A 21,134-nucleotide genomic window follows, 5' to 3' on the forward strand; every position below is an offset into this window, starting at 1 on the left:
GTCAAGTAAGTGCTTTGACATTTCCAGAATCTTATAAGGAATGACAACCATTTTATCTTATCATTTCATACTCCCACTCCTTCCTTGCTTATTGTATCTCATTCCTCCATTTCTTAAACTATCTTTTAATACTAATGATTTTCAGAGACAATTCTTCAGCTGGCACGTTTGAAAAATCATGGTCATTCATCAGACGTGTAGCACTGAATTGAAAAGGTCCTGATTTCCGAAGCTGCTGTGTTTACCAAAGTGTAGCTGAACTCTTGTGGGCTGGAGGAGGCCTTGTGAGCTGATCCAACTAAGATCATCCTTTTGGCAACCCTGGTTGATGCACAGGACTAACACAAGAACTGGCAGAGGCTTTAAAAAGCTGGCTGCAATTCTTTTATATGTACCAGGCAGAGCAGCAAATCCAAACACACTTATAGGTTGTATTTGTTAGCCAGGCATGACTGAACACAATTTCTTACATGCAAATGCATCTGCTTGCAAAGCTTCACATTCAATTACATTTTACGTCTTTTGCCAACAGTTGATGACAGAGGTCCACAGAGTGGCCAAATGTCATTTCTGGAAGGAATAACATGTAAATGTTAACATGGAGCTTCTATAAGCTGAAAAAAAAAAAATAAGGGAACCAGAGTCCCCTTTTGGTTCCTGTCTACAAGATTCTTCAATAATAAGACACAATCTTTACATGTATTATTGTTTTTGAAATTGAAGGGAAATCTATCACACTGGCCATTCTGGACAATTCATCTGTTCTCTAGTGTTATCATCAAATCATGTCTTAAAAATGGGTAATTTCACAGAAATAAAGAGTCCACTGGTGGTAAGCAGAGAGGAAGGGATAAGCCCTGTGCCAGGACACAGTGCAAAATAGGGAAGTGTATTACAGGCGAGAGACATACCAGTGTCTGAACAATGGCATGGTTTGTTGCATTCATGTGGGCGTTGAGGGGAAAGGAACACTCTCCATCACAGTAAAATGCAGCATAGCCCTCTGGTGCAATAATCCAGTCCTAAAATCAGAACAAATAAATTCACTCTGTTTTATTTAATTTTATTTTTTTTCATGCAGAGAATGTAAAACTAGATCAAACTATCTAAGGCTTGTCCAAGGACAAAATGAACTTCAGAATGTGGCATGTTAATATACTTTTTTTGCCAAAAAATAAAAGTATTTGCTTTCTTCCTGCAAAACTATAATGAAAATTAAATTAGACTGTACTGAATACCAACCAATGAGGCTGTAATGGGAATCAAAGGTCCAAACATATTTATTAGCATACTTTTCTTCCCAGAATGAAATTCTTAACTGCTTTTTTTTGTGTAATAAGAGTAATTAAAATGTATCCTCTTTCTTCAACACATTCAATACTGTTAATTGTAATATTTCATGAGACTAAGGGTTACTAGAGATTACTCAGTTGAATGCCACTGAATCACTGATTTTGAGAATGTCTAGCAACACAGACTGTATAGGGAAAAGAACATACGAAGGAAAATATATTAAAATGTTAACAAATCAATGTGTTTAGTTTGCTGAATTCCTTCTTTACTAGGCAAAGGGAATGGATTTGCCTTGGGAAGAAGTGAGATAATCTATTCCATGGTTTTTGTTTCTTTTTATCTTATTCCATCCTGATTCTCACAGATTAAATATTATACTGTGTTGCTTTGTTTCTCCATCTGCAACTTTGATTTTTCAAGTATTTTCTCTGGAAAAAAAAAAGATTTTCTTTTTTCTATGACCACCTTGACTGACTGATCTGTGAGCCTTGTGTATCATGGGGCATATCAGAATTTCACATTTCAACAAAAAAAAAAAAGGAAAGAACTGGTGATACCTGAAAAAGACAGACAATGCTCACTTGTTCAGCAGCCTGAACTCAAGTCAATACCACAATCCTGCTCTGTCACTGCAGACAGGATACTTAATGCTCAGCAATCTTGTGAAAACACTGTTACTACTTCTTCAGGTTTTTCTAAGGATAAACATACTACAAAAATCAGAATTTGAGTTGAGCCAAAAACCATCTAAAATATTCTCTATTTTCTTTTCCTCATCATAAGTCTACTTCTGTCTTTATGTCCCCTTACTAGAAGTATATTCTTTCTTTTTACTTTACAAAATAGAGTTTTTTGTAGGACTTATGTAAATTGGGATTTGGTTTTTTAAAGACCACTGAACAGTGATTTAAATTCTTATTGTCTATGGACCCCAACCCAGTGAAATTTCTTTGATTCACAGAAGAATGGAGCAGGGAAAATTTGAGGGCAAATTTCAGAAGTTTTTTTACTAACAACTGTGGGGATTTAGGCTTCATTTACTGCAGACCTGTACAGATCTTGAGTAATGATTCAGATTTATCTTTCAGTGAATGTATTAATATTGTAAAGCTAGTAACATCTGAAAAATGCTGGAGAGAACAGCACCAAAAAAAAAAAAGGTAGAGAGATAGTGATAGGGTTTATTTTCAAAATGCATTTAAAGAATTTGTCTCTCATCAGTAAAATACCAGTTACCATGAGGAAAACATACTGTAAATACTGGGGGACTGTAAATTAAACTGTCCCAGTTAGCATTGATAGGAAACAGAATTTATAACCATACCTGCCATCCCAAATCTCGGAAACTGACGTAAAGTTCATGTTTCTTACATGCTTGCTTTTGCTCACTTGTGTTATAATCTATAGGAAGAAAATAAAAATAGTTTTAAGAAACCTGGTTAGAACTGAAAAGAGATTGCTGTTTTTGAACTCCTGACCAAACTGTTCAAAGCATAGTGACATTTATACTCCTAGGACTATTCATAAAGGCAATGTAAAATAGGATAGACTTCCAGAAGTCTATTATTTTCATGTTAGCATCTATTGTTCTCTTTCTTAAATCATATTTTCTGGAAACATTAATCAGTAGATTCTATGTAGTTTTAGATCTAATAATGTACATGAGTATAATCACAGCTGCTTTTATAAAGGTCTGAATATTTCCAGGCAGTGAGAGATGTATCAGGATTGAAGGACATGCAGAACCTAGCACCTTTGCTTCTCCAGAACAACCTTAAGCCTTGAGAAAATGCAGTGTTTGTTCCTTACTGTCCCAGAGCAACAGGAAAAGAAGTTGGTGTGTTCATCCCTTTATCCCATTAGTACCCTGGTTTTGGCTTAGTGTCATTCAGATATACAAGGGAGAAGTATTTTTTGAACAGTTCTTAGCACTAGAAAAACTTGAAGCTGGGATAAGATGATCTTTGTTTACTAGTTCTTGGAAAATTAAAGGAGAGAGTTTTTTCACCTAAAATGAAAAAATAGTCAATTTTCATTGTACCCTAGAATATGGCAGAGCTTTTGGTTGACTGGAGGAACTCCATGGCATGCCACAGAAACTGTAGAAGAGAGAAGGAGGTTCTTCTAGAATTAGTTTTTAGATCTAGCAAGGTTCCTTACAGCTTAATTGAATGAAAAGCTTACATATATGTTTAGAATTCACTCACTCTCTTGGAGGTTTTTAACTGTACTTTAAAAATTAAGAAAAGTACAGATCCAGTGGTTTAGTGACAAGGACTCAGAAAAGGTTATGGTACTCAGTGCCTTATCTACCTTGGCTTTAAAAGCAAGATTTGCCTTCAGTAAACCCAAGTTCCTGAGTCTAGTGACTGAAACTCTATCCACACAATTAAACAAATAGAGTTAGGAATCACTTAAGTAAATCAAAGATATACAAGTCTATGTGAGCAGAAGACACGAGTTTAAGGGTGGAGAATGAGTTGATTAACATCACCAGAAAGTTACTCCCTGCCATTTTTGAGTGTTCATTATGACTGAGGAATATTTCTTATGATTCTCAAATGGAAAATACCACACCCATCTTTCAGTTCCTGTGAAATCTGTGGATCAAATCCTCCTGAAAATCTTGACCAGGCATATGGAGAACAAGAAGGTGTTTTGAAATAGTCAGCAGGAATTTCTGAAGGCCAAACTGTACCTGAACAACTTCTCCGTTCTCCATGATGAGCTGGCTAGCTCTGTGGGCTAGTCATTTACATGATACAATAGTCTGCAGTTTATATGAAGATGTGAATCCACACACTTACAAAGGAAGTTTAACTTAGGCAAATGTATACTCCTTCATTGACTTCTATATTTCATACAAGTTGCGTGTAATGTAACATTGCATGTAGGTATCAAATGTGACATTTATACTGAGATCTGGAGCCAAGGATCCAATTTCACACACTGCAACATCAAAGCCCATATGCTTACTCTGTCAAGAATCAAAACTATAGGTATCGTGGCTAAGAAGCATTGTTCCCATGCTCTCTGGGGACTGTAGTTATAGTCCAAAGCCCTGAGAAGCAGGAGCTGTGAAAGGAGAGCAAGAAAATATAAGCATTTCAAATAATTTTTTTGCAAGGAAAATAGAAATGTAAACTACATATATATACTATCATGAAGTACACATGATGTCAATCCCAGGAAATGCATAGTTAAGGATAATTTTTTGTTGTTATCTCACTGCATTATGACAAAATATTATGTAGGTTTACTGTTGAACTTCCTAGTTTGAATCATCATTCAGTATTTACATATGGATATTTTCTAGTGCCAATTCCATTGTAACTCTTTTTAGGTAACATTCAAAAGAAGAAAATAAAGCCAGACTTTGTTTTAAAGTGGAGTTGTATGAAGTACTTTGGGAACAAATTTCCATTGTTTTTATTTTTTTTTTCCTTTTAAATGCAGTTCAACCACACTGGAAGTGGGTAAGTAATAAACACTTCAAACCTTTGTGCACAGCAGGCAGGTGCAGTCTGAATGTGCTACATTAAGGTCATGTTCCCTTGACAATTTTAATGATACAAGGATGCTGATGCCAAATCTGTGAATATCTGACTAGCTACTATAATAACTGATGCATACAGATTTTATCTTCTCCATATCATGTTTATGTATATCCTTATCAATACTTCAAAAATGTGTTTTTCAGTGGAAGAGAAGAACTGAGTTGTTAGCAGGGCTTTCCTTCTTGATGTGTTGATACTTTAGTAAAGCTAATTGCTGGGGTCCAGAAACATGCGAAAGAAAAGAGATAAAGGAAACAAAAGACAAGGGGTAAGAAGGAAAGGGGAAAAAAGAGGAGGGAAAAAGAAACATAAAAAAATGGAGAAATGGAGGAAAGCAAGGAGAAAAAGAAGGAAGGGCTGAAGTAAATTTGGGATTAGCATGCAAAGGGAAATATAATTGAACCCTGCAACATTTAAATGGTAATTTACCTATCTAGCTTTGGCTATATAAAATCTAGCTGCATTCGTCATTGTTGAAGTCTGACTTACATGCAGTAGGAATTAGGTTATGGAGTAAGTGTGGAAACTAGGACATACATCACATGGTAACTTTTGCCCATCATTGTCATTTACTTTAAATGTCTCTTGCACAAGGGGGTAAATCAGAATTGAGTGTGGCCTCACATACCACCCTGAGGAAGATGATGGGCAGTATTCTTTGAGTTTTTCTTAGGTTTAAATATGAAGAGAAGAATTGGACTTCTAAACCACTGGTCCTTACTGGAAGCTGTGCAGAACTAGGAAACCAGTTTTCTCCAGAAAGCTGCTACAATGCACCATGGGACTGGTGTATAGGTGGAAAAGGGCAAAGTTTTTCCCTGACATGTGTTCCAAGATCTTGAAAGACCTGGCTGATGTAGTTGTCGAGCCACTCTCCATCACATTTGAAAAGTCACAGCTGTTAGGTTAATTCCTCACTGCCTGGAAAAAATGGAAATGTCACTCTCATTTGTAAGTAGAGTAGAGAGGAAACTCAAGAAACTACAGACTAGTAAGCCTCACCTCTGTGAGGGAGATCATGGAACAGGTCTTCCTGGAAGCTATGACTGAAGAAGTTTAAACAATTAACAAGGAGTGAGTGTTCCTTTATAATATCATCATATATATAACTTCGTAAATAATGGATAACAAAAGAATACTTTTTTTTTTAATTGACAATTACTCCCTTACAATATTTATGGAATCATAGAATCACAGAACGGCTTTGTCAGGAAAGGACCATAACAGTCATCCAGTTCCAGTCCCCCTGCCATGGGAAGGGCTGCCCTGCACCAAATCATTCTCAGGCCCCATCCAACCTGGCTTTGAACACCTTCAGGAATGGAGTATCCTCAGCTTCTTTGTGCAATCTGAGCCAGTTCCTTACCACCCTCACAGGAAAGAATTCATTCCTCATATCTAAGGTAAATCTACCCTCTTTTACTATAAAACCATTTCCCCTTATCCTGTCAGTACACACCTGGATAAAGAGTCCCTCCCTCTCCAACTTTCCCGTAGTTCCCATTTTGATACTGTAAGGCCGCTATAACAAAGCCTTCAACAACCCCCAGTTCTCTCAGCCTCTCTCTCTGTAGGAAAGGTGCTCCAGCTCCTTGGCCATATCTGCACTTGCTTAAAGAGTTCTTTGCCCTTCTTATGCTGGGATGACTAACTGACTTCTTAATTATGCAGATACACTATCAGAAAACTTTACAATATTCCAAAGCAAACTAACAAACCAACAACAACACAACCACCACTGATGTTATAAACAGATATCCCTGGTACCTTTACAAATGCCAGGGGCTTTACAAAACCTAGGATCATCAGAGGGAACACATGCCTCCCTCTAAGTCACCTACTTTAGAAATTACTGCGTTCCAAGTCCACCACTGAAACTAGAGAAACAATAATGTATTTCTCTACATATCAATCATACATAAGTGAAACTGAGTACATTACTGAAGTGGTAACAATGATTGTGAACAAAACTTTTATTTCAGAATATATTTTACTACTCATTTTTAACCTTAAAATGGGATTTAGTTCCAGTAGATCACTACATAAACCTTGTGATTTACTTGTGAAAGTTCAGAAATATAGGTTATTGAAATCATTTCTATGATTTCTCTATCAAATAAATAGCAGTTTGTGGTTGTACAGAGGATCAGGGAAAGCTTGTACGTTACATGAGAGGGATCTCTAATGTGCCTTTTTTTCTTTTCTTCTGAGGTTGTGAGATGGGTTAAAGCAGCACATAATGCTCATAATGACTGTCCACAAATAGCTGAGTTTCACACCAAGGCTGAATTCTTCCTACAATAAGATACTAATTTGCTTGCTTATAGATGGAGCTTAAGAATTGCATTTGCACTGAGGTTTTGATATACTGATACTGATCTTGCACACTTCTAGAAAGATACATTTTCACATCCTGTCCCTGAAAAGCAGTTATTTGGTCAAAAGAGAGAATATTTACAAAGTGTTTTTACAAAAGGGAATTTCAGGAAAGAACTGGAACATAATTTATTTTGGGCTGTAATGGGGAGCTACTACTCCTGTTCTGGAGAAGTAGTTGGGGGTCAGCTCTTCTCTCTGCCTCATTTTCATGTGCAGCAAGGATCTCATCCAGCTGCCTGTTACACAGGACAAGTTTCAAGCTTGGATACAACATTTTCCAGAATACATTGTCAAGAGCCAGTGCATGCAGGTGAAGTGACTCACGCGGGGTATATCATGCTCACAGCCGACATAAAAGAGGTTTAAGCAAAGCTGTAGAGGCAGACAGAAATAGAACAGGAACAGTTTCCAACAGTTCAGCCAATGAGCAGCTGTGACTCTACTGCATTTGAGCAGGTGAAATAACTACTGTGAAGAGGCTAGTAAATCACAGACTAGTAGCTTTGTCTTACCCCCAACACTTGGCATCCTAGAAGACTCCTGATGACTACTGGATTTGTTGCGGTTCTGGTTTTTCCTTTTATTGTTGGCTGCTCGGACTGAACGGAAAAGCACTTCACTTGCCTTGAAGAACGCAACCATGAAGGGCTGTTTTGACTGGGGCCCATGCCTTCCAATGAGGCCAGCAGATTTAACATTGATACTTCGACCTATAAAGCAATGAAAATTGTAAGTTGCATACATGAGGTGGGGTTCTAACCCTCCTGAAGCTATAGCGGGAGTTCCACCTCTGACTGAAGCATGATAAGAATTTTGTCCACAGTTCTGAAGTTACACAACAAGAAATGCTGACCTCTTTTTTTTGAAGAAAACTTAAAAGACAAAAAATTCAGGTAGTTTGTCATTGCATAAAATTGTCATCTGCATACACAACATATCTTATTCAATACATGGATATTTTAATTCAGTCTCGTGTATACGTCTATAGAAGTGAAAAAATAATGAGGTCCATTAAAGTCTATAGCCTATCAGAAGGATCATCTAGTTTTTGCATCACTTGGGTGTCAGATATGAAACCCTATATCCCCAAAGCAAGTATGCAGCAAAGAGAACTGTGGATAATAAATATACCTCTACTTTAAAAACAAATATTGTACAGTGTTACTCAAACTGATGTTCATTCAGTAGTAAAGGTAGGAAGGAGTTCAGTCACTCCAGAGAACAAGATTTGATATATGGACATTATTGACTCTGGTTCTGTTCCCGAGGGATGTGCATATTTCTTTAAAATATTTGTTCAGCCAGGACTGTGTGGTAACCTCACTATATTATAGGATCTAAACCTCAGTAAAAGAAAAGAAAGCAAAACAACTCACTGAAATTGCATCAGTGACATTTTAGCAAATAAACCCTTGCTCTTAACAGAATTTATTTTGGCAGCATAAACGCTTTTGTGCATACGTGTATTATGCAGAGCCCTTCAACCGTCAGAAAATGAGACAGTGTCATGTGAAGCTGTGCAGCTGTGCTGGGTGGGGGACACGGAGGTCCTTTAAATGGGGAGGTGCGGGCACCGGCACCGCCTGCGTGGTATCACCATACTGGAGACTCCGCTAAGCTGCCTGGAAAGGTCGTCACGCGGACAACAAAGGAGCATCTGCCCCACAAACCTGTAACACTGTTAGCTCCGTCACCCTGAAAAACAACTTACAAATAAGCATAGGAATCGGCCTTATAGAAATAAGCATATAGGTTTCCTTTTCAAACACAAACGTACAGTGGCTGCATGCCAGAGTCTATATTTCTTAGAAAAACTCTATCACTGGCGTAAATGAAAGAGGCAGTTTGATTTGTGGTTAAAGTAGTTTCCATTCTACTTCCACTGTAACAAATGTATTAATTCAGCTCAGACTTCCTCCTTCTGGCAGCCTTTTTGCAGTAAAAAGAGAAATTAGAAGTTCCAGCCAAATACCATACCTTGAACTGACCCACTTCAATACATAAACACTTTTACAACATGTTTATTCAGGTGTAGCACTTTAAATTGGTTTAAGATGTTTCCAGTGACAGAGAGCCCAGCAAAGGCAAGAGAAGAACTGAGAAAGTTAGCAGTTATGGAGTAGAGTAATTGGCAACATATTCTGAACAATTTTGATAATTACTTTTTTGACTGCAAGGGAAAAATATATTTGTTGAAGCTTCTGATTTCATTTTAAATGGCTTTTTAGCCTTGTTTCTTTAATTCTTCTTTTCATGTATTTATTTATGTAACTATTAAATAACTCAGTAACATTAATTTCTATATGTTGCAAGTCAGATATGAAAAGCTGTACAGGCTATTCTCTATTCATTACAACTCGTGGACAAACCAACCTCTTTCCACAAACTTCCAGGTTTCCCCTCAATTCTAGAGAGAATATTTATATTGTTTTTCTTTACTTTTTGTTCCAACGAGTTTCAGAATTTTAATTTTATCTGTAAGAGATTAATACCTTGCTGGTGGACATTTTAAGAATACTATTAGATTTATATACTGAGGGCTGTAAAGATGTGTGTAGGTTTTCCGAATTGAAATCTAAGTTCTCTGAATTTACAATGGTGGATATTGTGTGCGAAGCAAAATATCCTTCAAACCAATGTGAACTCCCTTTAAAACAACTTTCAATATTAAGTTTCCTCTGGGTTTCCTTTAGACTTCAGCAATGAGATGGCTATTAAGATTCCACAAGTTAGGGCTTACTTAGTTATTCAAGGTATAGAGATATACCATAAAAAATTAAGCCTGTAACCCACAGCCTTTTTACACAGAGAAACAGTTTATGTGACTTTATTCCCTTATTTGCTTGGTCTTTTAAGCAGCCAGCCTGTGTTTTTAGGACCCATTTTATTCACTTCATGAATAGTAGGTGTACTGAATCTGCTCCTAGTGAAGTCAAAAGGAAAACTTGTTTTGACTTCAGTGGATTTGTCATTAAACTTTTCTCTCTCAGGTAATCATATACCTTAGCTTAACTCCAACTTCCAGAAGACAAAGCAATCAAAATATACACTGCCCTAGAGACATTATATTTCTTCTGAGGAGGATCTCTGAACTGTTTGGTTTGGAAATTCAAATCACATATACCGTCTCATTTTAGGTAGCTTCTGTGCAAAAGAAAGTTTGCATTTACAGAACATCTATCCTTTATTAAAGATAAAAAATGGAAAAGAGTTGTGTAGGTGGGACACTGGGGAGATCTCGTTCAAGCTAAGAACAAAAAGCTTTGCTTATTTCTGGAAAGGAGGTATTTCAAAATAACCCAACTCTGAAAAGCACCAAGAGTTCAGCCATAGGAGGAGCTCCATCTCCAAGCCATAGCCTTGTAGAATGCACCTTTCTTTTACCCTAACTTGAACTGGTCTTTGTAGCAAGAAGCATTGATGGGCTTCATTTTGGTAAGTGGTTTTAGTCCATCACTTCTAGTAACATTTGGAAAACCTTTCTCTTGGCTTCAGTGACAACTAGAAGCTGAGGTGTCTCCAGCACAGTTGTTCCATACTGGAATACTTGACCAGTATTTTCTAAAATCAGGCTTCAGGAAAGCTCAGCTGGTAAAAGCAAACAGGTAAAGTGTATCTCTGCCAATCAGGTATTTCTGAAGAAGAATCAAATGTCTTCAAGCATTTGACACTGATTTGCTTTTATATTTCCGTTGTATTTTTAATCCCAGTGATTTCAATGATCTTTTTTTTCTGCCTGTAGACACACTGTGTAAGCAACCAGCAGTCAGTTTCACTGAACCTAGCCACTGCACTTACACTACACTTAGCAAAAATAAATAAGTGCAACGGATGGATTTCATACAGGGACAGTCTAGAGCCTTCATATTCCTCACATTCTGGCACGTGCTTCTCAATCTTGCTATGAGAATTTATTGTCTCTTCTCCATATTGACAGGTATACTGGAGACTAAAAACTCATTTCAAGCACTATGTCCCAAATCTGCTATACTCCTTAGTCCTTATTCATATGATTTTGAGTCCTTGGCAAGATGTGTTTGTTTAACTTGGCATTTAATCTTATTTTTGGCTTTTATTCTATTTGATAGTAAAGTGCCCTTAGCAGTTTGCAGATAAGGTTGTATGAAAGTTCCAGGCTTAGTTACTGAACTGAATGAAAATTATTTGCCTTTCAATGTTCTGGGCCCTTATAGTAAAGGAATAGCTGGTTCAAAAATAACCATGACGATCAGTTTCAAAGATACTTCCTCAACAATCCTGACAATTTCGTAAGCTTTTTTACCCGCAGGATCAACACTCTGGAGCTATTTGTTGTGTGACTTGTTTGTGTGGTTTTCTGCTGCCACATGAAGTTGCAACATACAACTCCTTTCATAAACTGATTGAGTTCCATCTTAAAAATTCAATTCCCCCCAGCTGCTCCAAATGGAATTGCAAGAACACTTCAAGTTTTCAGTAACAATCTGTCTTGCAATCCCGACCTGGAGAGATCACCACGTTCTTCATGACATTCAAAATCCTGACTTTTTCTGAGCTCATCAGTGTGGATGCCAGCGACAGTGGTGAGATTTGTGACCTGGCTCTCTTTCCTCAGGCAGTATATATTTTATGTAAGGCACTTAGCAGACACTAATTTTGCGAAAGCTTTCAGCCATAATGCTTCTTGGCCAGATTTACACTGGCAGCACAGGACAATGAGTGAGTCCAAGATCCGTTATTTTGTCCTGACTCATCGAACTGCAAAAAAACACTCATTTTGTTATGAAAAACAAGGACTTATTTACTTTCAGAAGTGTTCAACAAGCCACAAAACACATTTTACAGATTAGCCATTACTTCTAGGTCACAGTTGTTATTTTGGTAATAATTTTGTGTATTTGTAGATAGAATTGAGAACTTCTGATCTACTCAAAAAATAAAAAATAAAAAATCCAAAATCAAACAACAAAAACATTCCAGTGTCACATCGATGGTTTTCTTCTTGTGGAGAATGATCTCTACAATAAGGATTGGGGAAGGCCTCTTGGAGAAAGATTCTGAGTATATAAGATCCAATAACATCTGATATTTGAGCAAAAACTCTCCTGAGGCTCTGACTCTGGAAGATCATAAAGTAGTTTTCAAAATTAGACAGAAACTTGTTTGATTTCTTGGGCCTAAACAGCGCTCTTGAGAGCAATGGGATTTCACAGAATCAAAAGAATATAGATAGGGACTGGCTATAAAAGCTTAAATGAAGATTTATTTTAAAAAGATAAAAGCTAACAACACAAGTATGATGGCCCATTTATAAGGAAGGTATCCCCAATACTCTGCCTCTAAAGTATTTATATGTATCTACTGTATTATCTCCATAAACTGTTAGGCAAGTTTTTCCTTTGGAGGAAACATTTATCCCGATGTAAAATACAGCTTTTGAAACAATCTTCATGTGTTTTATTGACTTCTGTGTTCCCTGAAGTCTATAAGGAATTCTGAAAAATGGGTGGTCTTCAATGGTCTGCTGTGCATTTCCTAGTCATCTCAGCTTTAGTCAAAATTAAGGATCCTGTTTTTGTTACTAAAATCTTAAAAATGTTACTTTTATTCTGTTTATTTGAAGGAATTTCGCATATCTTTTTGTGCTGATTTTGATAATTCATAAAGCTCTTGAAGAAAGCACTTGTGATTGTTTGTGAACATGTTATGAACCATGATATGCAGCAGAATGTGTCAGTACTGTGTATGCTTACACAAAAAAATCAGATGTAATCATACACAAATATGTTTCCTAAGTACTTGATTTATCCTTTCAATTTAATGTACTTAAACTGTGAACCATCTGTGAGAGTCCAAGGAGTTTTCTGCAGTTAAAAATATGTTTAAGTCAATAAAACAAGTAGAGATTAGATTAACTGGTCATTCACCAAAGAATAAGGTTAAAAATGTTCTAAATGAAAATGAGAACCAATACCAATTAATAATAAATAAAAACACTAATTAATAAATAACTAATTAATAATTAACTCAACTACTGGTGCTTAGAAGTATCCTTCATTTGCCTAGGGAGGAGGGCAGAGGTTTGTTGCATAGCTATGCCAACAGGATCAGGACCTGAATGCACTGTTGGCTGCAGGAGGAGCAGGAGCCCATCCCACCTTCTCAATACTCCTGCTTCCAGTAAGCATGCCCATACTAACATGGGATGTTCAAATCACTTGTTACCAGCAGATGCAAGAAAATGCTCATGGTATTTCTGACCCAGCTGAAAACACGGTTTACACTTATTGGATTAAGTTATGGGGTGTCCAGGCTCACTTCCAGGTACTGGAGATGGACTGTCCATGTTGCTTGGGTGACAGGGCACTGCTGGAATACTCATGGCTAGTACCAGCTGTCCCACTGTCTCCGCAGCACTGTCCCCGGGCTCTCCCAGGGGCAGGTGCCATGTAGTCACCTTGTTTGGAGGCTAAGAGTCATTCCTCTGGCTCACTTCACACCAGCAAAGCACAGTGCCCCACAGTATTCCTGAGCATGTTTAATTTACTCTTATAACTTTGGCCAAAGTCAGCTCTGAACCAGAACTCATGTTGCTGTACTTAGGCAGTGCTTGAGCCCAAGCTAATAAAACCTGCTGAGGGGCAGGATATATTAGCTTGGGTTCAGTGCTGTGCTAACATGGCTATATGGCTTCCAGATGGCTCAGAATTTAGGCAGAGCTATTGCCTGCCAAAGTCCATATATACCTAAATCTATATATATATGTATATATAGATATCCTAAATTCCCCCACTGCAAGGACACTAATGAAGGTGAAATCACTATGATGTTTTGCCTTGTAAATATCAGTTCCACTAAGGGACTTGAGTATAACAACACAACATTATCCTCTGGAGAGCCTGTCAGCTACTTTGGGCATGTAGATAGGTGCTAAGACTGACTGGGGGCAGCCTTGAGATGAGACTGATAATACTGAATGTTGTAAAGGTGGGACCAAGAATGTGAAAGTATGAAGCCGACTACCTGAAAAAGCCAGGGTGTTGGCATAGATTGCTATTGGTTGAAAGCAATTCGTTTTTACTGCCTCTCTGAAGCCTTCACAGGAGACAGAGACCTTGAAAGACCCAGCCTGAGATGAGAAGATACAAAAAGTGTCTCCATCATCTCCTCTATTATCACTGGAGAAGGACCTCCCAAGTATTTCTCTCAGGAGTAGGAGCCAAGCCCCCTTCCATGGGAAACATACCTAAAAATGCACTGGATAAAGACTTGGCTTTCTTCAGTCTTCATTTAGATCAAGAAACCTATTTTTGCTCTAGTTCCTCTTTGTTCTGTGTTAAAAAGAAATAGCTGAAGAGTCTGAGTCGGGGAGCTGAGGATTGTTGTTTCCTGCCTACCTCGAACAGCAAGAATGCCTAAGGAAACTTGCTATAGGACCACATGTTGATAGAAGTCACCTTAATCGACTTGGACTTCTCAAAGAAAGTCCCAGTTTCTCCCCTGTGATGCACAGCCCGACAAAAAATAACTGAGAGGCCAAGTGATTCAGGAAAAGGCACACAAATACACAGAAATGCATGCCTGTAGTTAACCAGAATATTGTATTGAGATCTAAGTACCTGGGACTTGTTTTACTTTGTAGATCACCAGTAGCCACTGTTACACACTTTCTTCCTTTCCCATTTTCCATATGCAATGCTAAGTTCTCCTCAGCAATGACACAAACAGCAACAAAAAGACTCCTGCAGCTTTTGTACTCCTCCATTAGAAGTGATGTCTAATTATAAAAATGTTAATATAAAGGTGCTGATTCACTGGAACATGTTTTAAGTCTTAAGAGGCATATGGTATACATAGAGAAGAAGTGTCACATGGAGCTTTTCAAATTGTTTCTGCATCTGCATTGACTTTATGCTGTAATTCTTCTAACACCCGCATTTCCATCAGTGTGAAAATGATCACCTCTCATTTTAAACACCATGGAGAGTTTTGGTGTCAAAAGGAGAGAACCAGCCAAAGGAGATGCTGCAGAATGTAGAGGAGACATTAAAAAAGAGAATCAAAAAACCCGATCCTTAATTTACCACAGCCCCAGGGAAACAGTGCATTATATGTTGACAGCTTCCATATGTGTCATGCAAACCTTTATTCTTACTGTTCAAAATAAAATGTCCCATTAAGAGAAAAAGTCTACATTCCATGCTAAAATGGTGCGTATGATACCAAATACCGTCTTAAAGAAAAAAGAAAATGCATTCCAATGTCATGTGGCTTTTTGTACTTTTTCAGCATTTTCTATAGGGGAAAAAATATGAATTACAACAACCAGAAACTCTCCAAGGTTGGTTTCTTTTCTGTTTTTGTTTTGTTTTGTTTTAAATCACACTGTTGTATCAAATAGCTACTTTTTTTTTTCCTCTCATAGACATTATTAGTATTTATGTACTTTCTTTGGGGATTACCAATGAAATGTATCTCCACAAGTAATTGCTTAAAAACCCTGTGAACGATAACTATAAGAAAGATTATTATTAATGATAGTGATAACAATATAGTAGCACCCTGGAGTCTCAGTAATTACTGTTTCCCTATTTTAAAAGTTCTCTATGAATAAATCTGAAAAAAAAGACTATGTATTTACAGACTATTAGCCATTGCCCCAGTGAATATATCAAACATAAATTCTCCGACTTAATGGAATTCAATTTAGTTTAGTGGCCTGTTGCAACAGAAAGGTTCATGGAGCAGGTCTTATCATAAACGGTTCTCCAGTTTTTGGGACACCCTTCCTGTACCTTCCATTAACAAAATGGACTGCTGAGGGCATCAAGAAATGTGTGTCAGACACACATGGCCTGAAGTTCCTTTGAGCCAATGGCAGGTTTTTCTGTTGCTTTTGATCAGTCCCTTGGGTATTCATTGAGAAGTGGTTGCAGGAAAGGTGGGTGGGGTTCCCTGGGTTGCAAACAGAGTTGACTGCATAGTGGGTCAAGTTTAAAAATTCATGTTTTTTCTGTACACAAACATGTCATTCAGCTGCAGGTGTTTCTAATAGCTTCCAGAAGTAACAGCAACCCAATAAAAATAATCAGAGCTTTAAGAACAAAATTGTAAGAGCATAAAAGGATGATTTTCTTTATACTAAGCTGAAGTAGTATAACACAGGTCTTCCTGATAGCTCTGAAAAGTTTGGTCCCTAGGAGGGCACTCTTCTTGTATGAATAAACTGAAAGGGGAACAGAAAGTGAGGAAAGGGGAATTCCCTCCTCTCTTCAGCAGCTGCGATCAGAAATTAAAATAAGCAAGGTGCAGAAGGTAAACCTGCCTGTGACGCTGGCATTTAAAATACAAAATTATCTATCACCTTTCTGATCTTGGGAGTAAGACAGGGAAAATATTTACATAAACTGTTCTTTTACAATTTCTTCAGTGTATTAACCTAAAGGTTTCTTTTAACTATACAAACTTTCCTGCTGTTTACTGAGGGAATATAAGTTTGAGGCTAGAATCAACAAATTGCTAGTTCCAAGGTTTCTTAATGAGTGCCTTTCATGGATATTTAATTTTCAAGGATTTCTGCATTTGATTCTCCTGGAAAAAAAAAAGAAAGAAAGAAAGAAAAGAAAGGAAAGAAAAAAAAACAGGAAGGAGGGAATTCGGAAGGAAGGAAGGAATTCAGAAGCAAGGAATTTGGAAGGGAGGAAGGAGGGGAGGGAGGAAGGAGGGGAGGGAGGAAGGAGGGGAGGGAGGGAGGGAGGAAGGGAGGAAGGGAGGAAGGGAGGAAGGAAGGAAGGAAGGGAGGGAGGAAGGAAGGGAGGGAGGGAGGGAGGGAGGGAGGAAGGAAGGAAGGAAGGAAGGAAGGAAGGAAGGAAGGAAGGAAGGAAGGAAGGAAGGAAGGAAGGAAGGAAGGAAGGAAGGAAGGAAGGAAGGAAGGAAGGAAGGAAGGAAGGAAGGAAGGAAGGAAGGAAGGAAGGAAGGAAGGAAGGAAGGAAGGAAGGAAGGAAGGAAGGAAGGAAGGAAGGAAGGAAGGAAGGAAGGAAGGAAGGAAGGAAGGAAGGGAGGGAGGGAGGGAGGGAGGGAGGGAGGGAGGGAGGGAGGGAGGGAGGGAGGGAGGGAGGGAGGGAGGGAGGGAGGGAGGGAGGGAGGGAGGGAGGGAGGGAGGGAGGGAGGGAGGGAGGGAGGGAGGGAGGGAGGGAGGGGAGGGAGGGAGGGAGGGAGGGAGGGAAGGGAGGGAAGGGAGGGAAGGGAGGGAAGGGAGGGAAGGGAGGGAGGGAAGGGAGGGAGGGAAGGGAGGGAGGGAGGGAAGGGAGGGAGGGAGGGAAGGGAGGGAGGGAGGGAGGGAAGGGAGGGAGGGAGGGAGGGAAGGGAGGGAGGGAGGGAGGGAAGGGAGGGAGGGAGGGAGGGAAGGGAGGGAGGGAGGGAAAGAAAGAAAAAGAAAGTCATTGACGGACTTTATTCTGGAGCTTGAAAACTGGCCAGGAGCCATTCCACTTCATTTGGTTGCCTGACGGAAGTGTCACCTCTCCAAAATTTTAAGGGCTAAAAACTGGCCTTAACCAAACCAGGCTGCCTCCCCACACAGTCTATGGCCAGGTGCAGGGCATATGAAGACTTGTTGAATGCAGCAACAGCATGGTGGCCTACTTAGGATCAGTGTCTTCTTTTCTGCTGGCTATATCTGGACTTTCTGGTCAATTTTAGGTGAAATTGTCCACCTGGGTTCAAGCCTTTCTGAGCATCATGACTGAAGAAGGACATCAGAGCCACGGCAGTTTTTTGCATAACTCTCCAGCAGGCAGAGAACTTGCTGGAAAATTCTGAGAGGCTTTGTTCACAGCCCAGCTGAGCCTGGGGGAGAACGCAGATCAAAACCAATGAGAAAATGTAGCCAGAACAAAGACAGAAGAAAAAAATATATTAATTCTTACACCAGGGTTTCTTCTGCTACTCATTAACATTATGTCAGCTAAGGTTTAGATTAGCTGGCATCATAGATCCCCTGACCTCTGGCATGAAAAGCTTTTTGACAAGAAAGCTAAATCTGAAAGTTTGCTTGTAAAGTAGCGCGGATTAAGTGAACCATCACAGGAAAAAAAAAATGCACATAATTCTCTTTTTATTAGTTTCTAAAGAAGCCTAAAAAAGAACACTTCTTCTAACATATTTTGCACTGAGAGGCATTTTCACTTTTTAATAAACAGCATAACTGTGAATAATGTACTAGTCTAGTAAATTGGTCCTAAAAAATTGGTCCTGGTATTATTGAGACTTAATAGGATTCTTTCTATTTTTTAGCTAATTAAAATGTTAAAGTTTTCAAAGTTTTGACATGTTTCAGGGTAAAAATATTTTGAAATTAATTTTTTTTTTTGAGAGAGAGAAAATCCATTTCCACATTACCCTATTATTTACCTTTCTCCAATGTCAGTATTACTGGCAAGGAAGTCAGTCCAGTCCTGTAGTTGTTTTATAACTTTCTCCATACTTGACCATTAGAAGCTTAATAAACCAAAAATTCCCAAATCTGCTTGTTTCCTGTCTGTATGTAATCATCAACAGAAGAACAGTCAAATGGAACCTGATTTTTTATGTAACAGCTTTTATCCCAAACGTCATTTAATTTTACTTGATTCAGTTAGCTTTTTAATTGCTATATTGTATAAAATTAAGAACAATAAATAGTTTCCAGATCATGGCTACATCAGGACAAGACTGTGTTCTTCATTTATAAACCTGCCACTAACTGCCTCCCAGTAGAGCTGAAAAGCACCAATCCAGAAAAAATTCACAGCAAGAGGATGACAAGAGCGTATATGAAGACATGGTCTATACTTATAGTCTTACCGTCCCCTGTTTCAGCGCAGAGCTGCAAGCCCAGATTGTTCTGTGGATTAATCACCCAGTGATTGCTGGTCACAGTAATGTCAAACACAAACCAGCCCACATCAGAAGCTTGAGCCTTTCTTGTGTCTAACAGGAACAAGTCTGCATCCCTAAGTTAAAGAAAATAGAGAGTTATGACATTCAAATATTACTATTTTTTCTCCCTAACTTCCTTGCTGACAATAACTTTCTCCAGTCCAAATGAATAATCCTTCGACACCTCCTCATCACGACACTGCAGGGCATATGCTGTAGCCAGCACATAATTGTTAAGTATACTACAGGTATTCCCCTCAGATGCCTTGCTGAAATGATCCTGCATGTAAAAACTGCAGTTCTGGAAAATGTAAAAATCTCGTTCCTGGTATGAATACACAAAATATATAATTGAGACTGTGCATAAAGGATTCATCTTTCAGCACCAGAATGTCTCAGGAAGATTAACATTTATAAAACATCCAGTGTAAATGACAGAAAATGTCAAAATCACGTTCAAATTTCAATTAAAATTCAAAGGCATAGTGTGGCTAAAAAATCTGTTATTAATATCATATGACAGCAGCGATATCATATAACAAAACATGAATATATGACAGTTTCACATTAGTACAGATGTTTAGAAAATAAGTCTATATATCAAAGTAGAAATTATATACCGATTCAGTAATGTAATTATTACATTTTAACCCTCAGTTCCCTGGTATATTCTCAAATTCGTTTCCACAAAATTTTCCAGTAATTCAGAAGGGCTGCTCAGGGGAGTTAGTATAATTGTGTTACTAAATGTTTAGCATGGGTCGTTTATTTGTTCTGTTTTCACATATCTCCTGACACAATTGGTTCCAGAACCACATCTGTATTACAGATAATTTATGGCAACAGCAATACTAAAAACAAGATATTTAACTCTCATCAGTTTCACTTTACATGCTTCAACAAAGCAGCATGTGTTATTAAAAACTGTTTTCTCCATTTTGCCTTTTAAACTTAAGTCTATTGTTATATAAACCTTTCCCTTCCCTGCTATAAAAAGTAATCAAAAAAACAATGCACGAGAAGAAATGTTTTACTCTACATATTGACTGTGCAAGTCAAGGCAAACTTGGCTTACACAGACCTTGGAGTCGTGTCACTACCAGCATGAATGTATGTTTAAAGAGGTAAGAGAGACAGCGAGAAATGGCTTTGTGCATAAGTTAATTTAGAATTATGATGTTCCTGTCGCAGTAATCTTAGTCTGCTTAATCACAATGACATGGTAGGAATTTACAGTTTTATCTAGACTAACCACTTTACACGCACTGAAAAGCTCTTATTCTGAAAAAACATTTCGTATAGCTCTTGTAACTCTGTTAGTTCAACACACAGGAAAATAAAACCAAATGAGCTCAGACAAGCGTATGTTTGCCGTACGTGAGAAACAGTTGCAGAATCAGGTCAAAGAGCTTAGCAGCAATGAGTGAATCGTTATTTATTTATTTATTTTTAATAAAATTGACAGCATTTTTTTTAAATTCATCCTTTTTGCCTTCCTTTGCAGGATAAACTTTTGCTGAGCACTTATGGCTTGCATTCCAGTAGAACAGTGTGAATGGCCACACAAGGAGTAAACATACCTTTTCCCTCCAGAGCTAACATGAAAACAGTATTACGAGTCAAAAGAGCCTGACCGGCTACTCTAGCGCTGAACAAATTAACAACGTACCACAAGCTCATAAATAGTTCTCTCTGGAGTCTTAAATGCCCTTTTTTTTTTCTCTAATAAGCAGTTTTATCAGAACTTTAAAACTGAACAGTTTAATTCTGAATGCAACAGGCTTTATGGTGGTTATTTGTAAATATCTCTTGTACTATTGAGTAAATTTAATAGGAAAATGTAGAACTATGTGAAATATAAAGTCTTACAATATTGCAGTGCCATGATTTCTTGTTTTTATTGTCTCCTCCTGGTATACACAATTATTTTCTCATCTATATTCTTTTAGTTCCAAACTTTGCTGTGAATGATAAAAAAGTTCTCAAAAGTCAGTGCTTACAATATCT

The 21,134-nt window shown here is 38.1% G+C and overlaps 1 protein-coding gene across 1 annotated transcript in view; it reads right to left on the reverse strand.

The window, feature by feature from the left end:
• The window catches only part of BMP5 (bone morphogenetic protein 5), a 53,846-nt gene that overhangs the window by 5,191 nt on the left and 27,521 nt on the right, over window positions 1–21,134 (reverse strand). Inside the window, exons 3-6 of the mRNA XM_065730803.1 lie at window positions 19,053–19,201; window positions 7,742–7,939; window positions 2,618–2,694; window positions 912–1,022 (exon numbers count right to left, since the gene is read on the reverse strand). Coding sequence (XP_065586875.1) covers window positions 912–1,022; window positions 2,618–2,694; window positions 7,742–7,939; window positions 19,053–19,201 — 535 coding nt within the window. The remainder of the gene's footprint in view (window positions 1–911; window positions 1,023–2,617; window positions 2,695–7,741; window positions 7,940–19,052; window positions 19,202–21,134) is intronic.

This window comes from Cyrtonyx montezumae, unplaced genomic scaffold (assembly GCF_038088225.1).
Source record: "Cyrtonyx montezumae isolate F1298 unplaced genomic scaffold, pur_monq_1.0 scaffold_13, whole genome shotgun sequence".
Taxonomy (NCBI): Eukaryota; Metazoa; Chordata; class Aves; order Galliformes; family Odontophoridae; genus Cyrtonyx; species Cyrtonyx montezumae.